This window comes from Protobothrops mucrosquamatus, unplaced genomic scaffold, assembly GCF_001527695.2.
Source record: "Protobothrops mucrosquamatus isolate PMUCROS unplaced genomic scaffold, P.Mucros_1.0 scaffold9, whole genome shotgun sequence".
Taxonomy (NCBI): Eukaryota; Metazoa; Chordata; class Lepidosauria; order Squamata; family Viperidae; genus Protobothrops; species Protobothrops mucrosquamatus.
Window position 1 is genome coordinate 1263747 of NW_015386396.1, and position 4351 is coordinate 1268097.

At 40.3% G+C, this 4351-nt stretch overlaps 1 protein-coding gene across 1 annotated transcript; it reads left to right on the forward strand.

Annotated features, from left to right (window-relative positions):
- The first annotated feature begins 308 nt into the window (after positions 1-308).
- On the forward strand, positions 309-1948 carry LOC107282580 (inward rectifier potassium channel 2). Its single transcript, XM_015810381.1, has one exon. It carries the CDS (start codon positions 419-421, stop codon positions 1694-1696), a length of 1278 nt encoding a protein of 425 aa, XP_015665867.1. The 5' UTR covers positions 309-418; the 3' UTR covers positions 1697-1948.
- The last annotated feature ends 2403 nt before the right edge of the window (positions 1949-4351 follow it).

Sequence of the window (4351 nt, forward strand, 5' to 3'; positions counted from 1 at the left end):
CAAAGACGTAGATACTATACTCAAGATATTTGATGATGATTTTCTTTTTTCAGGAGAGTTTGATTCTACAGCTATGCTAAGTTACCACTGAATAAATTATGTGCTCCTTGACTAAACAGAATTGAGTATGCCAGGAATTAAAAAAAAAAAGGGGGGGGAGAAGAAGAGCTGTTTCTAGCATTTGCTGATTCTTTTTCCCCTCTTATTACAGGTCATGCCTCTTCCTGGTAGATGATTAGTTCTGAATATCAGAAGGTTCTCCTTGGCATAGTCAAGGGTTGACGGAGGCACCAGCTTCTCCCTCATTTTTTTTCATCTGAGTGTGTTCAAAGAACATTCAAAACTGTTTCTCCAAAGAGTTCTGCAGAAACTCAGACTGTTTTCTAAAGCAGAAGCACCGGAGTCCATATCGGAAGCGATGGGCAGCGTGCGAACCAACCGCTACAGCATCGTTTCCTCGGAAGAGGATGGTATGAAGCTAGCAACTATGGCAGTGGCCAACGGCTTTGGGAATGGGAAGAGCAAAGTACACACCAGGCAACAATGCAGGAGCCGGTTTGTCAAGAAAGATGGCCACTGCAACGTCCAGTTCATTAATGTGGGTGAAAAAGGTCAGCGATACCTAGCAGACATCTTTACCACTTGCGTCGACATCCGTTGGAGATGGATGTTGCTTATCTTCTGTCTGGCTTTCATCCTCTCCTGGCTCTTCTTTGGTTGTGTATTTTGGTTGATTGCCTTATTGCATGGGGACCTAGAGGAAGTGGAGAAACCTTGTGTGTCTGAGGTGCGCAGCTTTACTGCAGCCTTTCTGTTCTCCATTGAAACGCAGACCACAATCGGCTATGGCTTCAGGTGTGTCACAGATGAGTGCCCTATTGCAGTCTTCATGGTGGTTTTCCAATCAATAGTTGGCTGCATCATTGATGCCTTCATCATCGGTGCTGTCATGGCTAAGATGGCGAAACCCAAAAAGAGAAACGAAACTCTCATCTTCAGTCACAATGCGGTAGTCGCCATGAGAGATGGAAAACTGTGCTTGATGTGGCGGGTTGGTAACCTGCGCAAAAGCCACTTGGTGGAGGCGCACGTGAGAGCTCAGCTCCTCAAATCCCGAATCACCACTGAAGGAGAGTACATCCCTCTAGATCAAATAGACATCAACGTTGGGTTTGACAGCGGGATAGATCGTATATTTTTGGTCTCGCCCATTACAATTGTCCACGAAATAGATGAAGAGAGCCCTTTATATGACTTAAGCAAGCAAGATATGGACAATGCAGATTTTGAAATCGTAGTGATATTAGAAGGCATGGTGGAAGCCACAGCTATGACCACTCAGTGCCGTAGCTCGTATCTAGCAAATGAAATCCTGTGGGGCCATCGCTACGAGCCGGTCCTGTTTGAAGAAAAGAACTATTACAAAGTGGATTACTCAAGGTTCCACAAAACATACGAAGTGCCGAACACGCCCCTTTGCAGTGCCAGAGACTTAGCTGAGAAAAAATATATCCTCTCGAATGCAAATTCATTTTGCTATGAAAATGAAGTTGCCCTTGCGGGTAAAGAAGAAGAGGACAGTGACAATGGGGTGCCTGAGAGCACAAGTACGGATACTCATCCAGAGATGGACCATCTTAGCCAAGCAGGTGTGCCCCTAGAACCAAGACCTTTAAGGCGAGAGTCTGAAATATGACTGGGGTGGGGAGAATACTTTCCGCAATGTTTAAAATGTATCTCACCATAACGGGCATGCTGCATTGAGAAGTGGCTGCAAACAGGTTTTCAGCTGATGGTACTGTTGGACAGAGATGGGCAAGCAGCCCTAAGGAATCAACCTGAGCGCTGTCGTCAGAGTAGGTACAGCAAGGCGTGAACTTGGAACCTGAAGCACTATGTCTATTGATTGCTAGAAGGCACATATGTTGTAGAATAAATTATGTATATATTTTTTTACAAAACTTGAACTTGCAGGCAAGCTTTGGTTGAGCTCTTATTGTTTGTTATCCATTGTTTTTCCTCCCCAAATGCTTCTCCTTTGGGAACAAGAACATTTTTAATGGCATAACAAAGGCAAGCGTTTGCCTTGTTTGTTTGTTTTTCTCTTAAAAAAATGCTGCTAACTACTTGAACACAAACTGTAATGATTTTATATATATATATATATTTCTATATATCCTTTCAAACAAAGAAAAAAGAGGAGACATCCCCCCCAGTCTTGAATTTGTTTATTTTAAAGCTCTGTCCATCAATCAAGTGACTGACGAACTGGGAAATCGTGTCTGTTGAGGCCAGTAGCTCAGTACCTAGAATCAATTTCTCTCCCGACTATCCAGTTACAGGAAAATTCTTATGTAACACAAGGTCATGTAGTAGCCTATAGCAAGTTATTTTTTTTAAATAGTGCTTGGAAATGGCATGAGATTCATTTTACCCAATATATGTTTTGATTTCCAAACTACCTAAGTGAATACCAAAGAAAAAAAAAAGATGCACATTTTTGCACAGTGGACTTCTTATTTAAACAGAACAGACTGCTTTCAGACTCTTTTTCCTCCCCTTCAGGTCCTTCACATGTGTATTTCTTTTTTTTTTAACTGCACCTTATTCCAAAAGTCAAGTTTAGAGTACAATTAACAGTCTTTTTTTTCCTCCATTGCCCTGGTTCAGAGAAATACCACTGCCAAGAGTTGCTTGATTATGACAGGTAACAAATCTACCTATAGGTAGTAGATAGAGAAGCTTCTGATTCTTTTAAAGAAAAAGTTGAGTCAAGGGAAGCAAACACCTGTTCTTTCTTGTTTGTTAAACAGCAGAAAACTGTGGCACAAAATTGCATGTTAAGCCATGCATACATTCCAAAGTAAGGTCTAGGATGTAAGCCTATAATAGAAGCAGACTGGCATTTAGAGGAAATGAACCCTTACATGTAGCTAAGGGTAAGGTTATGCTCTGTCTAAGTTACATTTGTTAGAGATTGGCAAAGCATTCGTTCAGTCATATAGGTTAGCTTAAGTACTGGGAGCACAGTTGCCGCAGGGTCTCGAGAGAGAAGAAATGGACATGGAATAATCTGATGCAAGGTTCACTGTGCAGTGGTTTTGTGTGTTTTTTGGCATAACTTCTCCTTACCAGAATAGGAGAACAGAGAGTGACTGTGTGCTGTTATTTTTCTACTCAAGAGAACATACATTTGAAGTGAACAATACTGTAAAAGATTTCCCTTGTTTGAGGTTTAATGACTGATACATCTTAGGGTGATCAGTGGGTGCAAGTAGCTCTACCAAAGCTTTTGAACCATGACTTTCATGGTATTTTGGGGTCCCTGTCCAAGAATACTGTAACACTTATCTGTGCCTCTTAAGATCAAGTGTACCCATTTATCTGCCCCCTTAGAGTCCTCTCAGAAGGCCGAGAAGAAGGGTATCATGAAGGGATCATGCTCCAGATTCTTTTACAGTATTGAATCTCACTGTATGCCATTAAAAATAGCTTGTTCTGGGTCTAGTACTATTGACTAAGACACACTCCAGTGAGGTTTGGGTGTCCCGATTGCTCTGTCTGGATACAGTGGCATTTTCCCAGACAGGATGGAATTTAAGCAGAGTAGATGGATTTGAAGCTTGAGAAATTGTTAACTATAGACAATTTTGTTTGGTTTTTGCTTTTCCTCTTTATCCAAATATTGTTTCTATACCATAGACTGAGGCTAACTCTAAGAAAACAGCAACACGTAATGGAGAGAGTTAAATCTGCATGGCAACCTGACTGGAGCCTAGTCAGGGAAATAAATGAAAAGCAATTGAAGGTGATTTGTGCTGCTATTGTGATATATTTTTGCAAAGGAAAAATAAAGTGAAACCAAAGAGTATTTAGTAATACGTTAAACAAAGTGAAGAGGAAGCTACTCCAAAATGCACAAAGTTCCCACTTGCAGAACTTGAGGCATTAAGTGGAAAGGTGGGTTGACAAAGTGTGGAATATATTTTTAAAACAAACACACTCAGAAAGGGATTTTTCTAAAAACCATAATGTTCTTTTCCGTCGCCGAGTTGAGATTTCCAAGATGCAGGGTTTTATGTTTTCAAATTTTTAAAAACAAATAATGTACATTTTTATAAAGTTTATCAAGTATTTTTCATATTTAAAGCCAAATGTAAATAGAAGTCCATTTTAAAGAAAAAAGAAAAAAATGACAGGCGATAAGGTCAAGTTGGCATCATTTAGAACCTACGATGCTACTGGTTAGCATGGTTTTAGCAAATATTTGCAAGCCTTATGGGGTTTCTAATGCAATGAGTTTTTTTGTTATTTATTTAGGCATGGATGTTTAACCTTGTTGTGTTTTTTT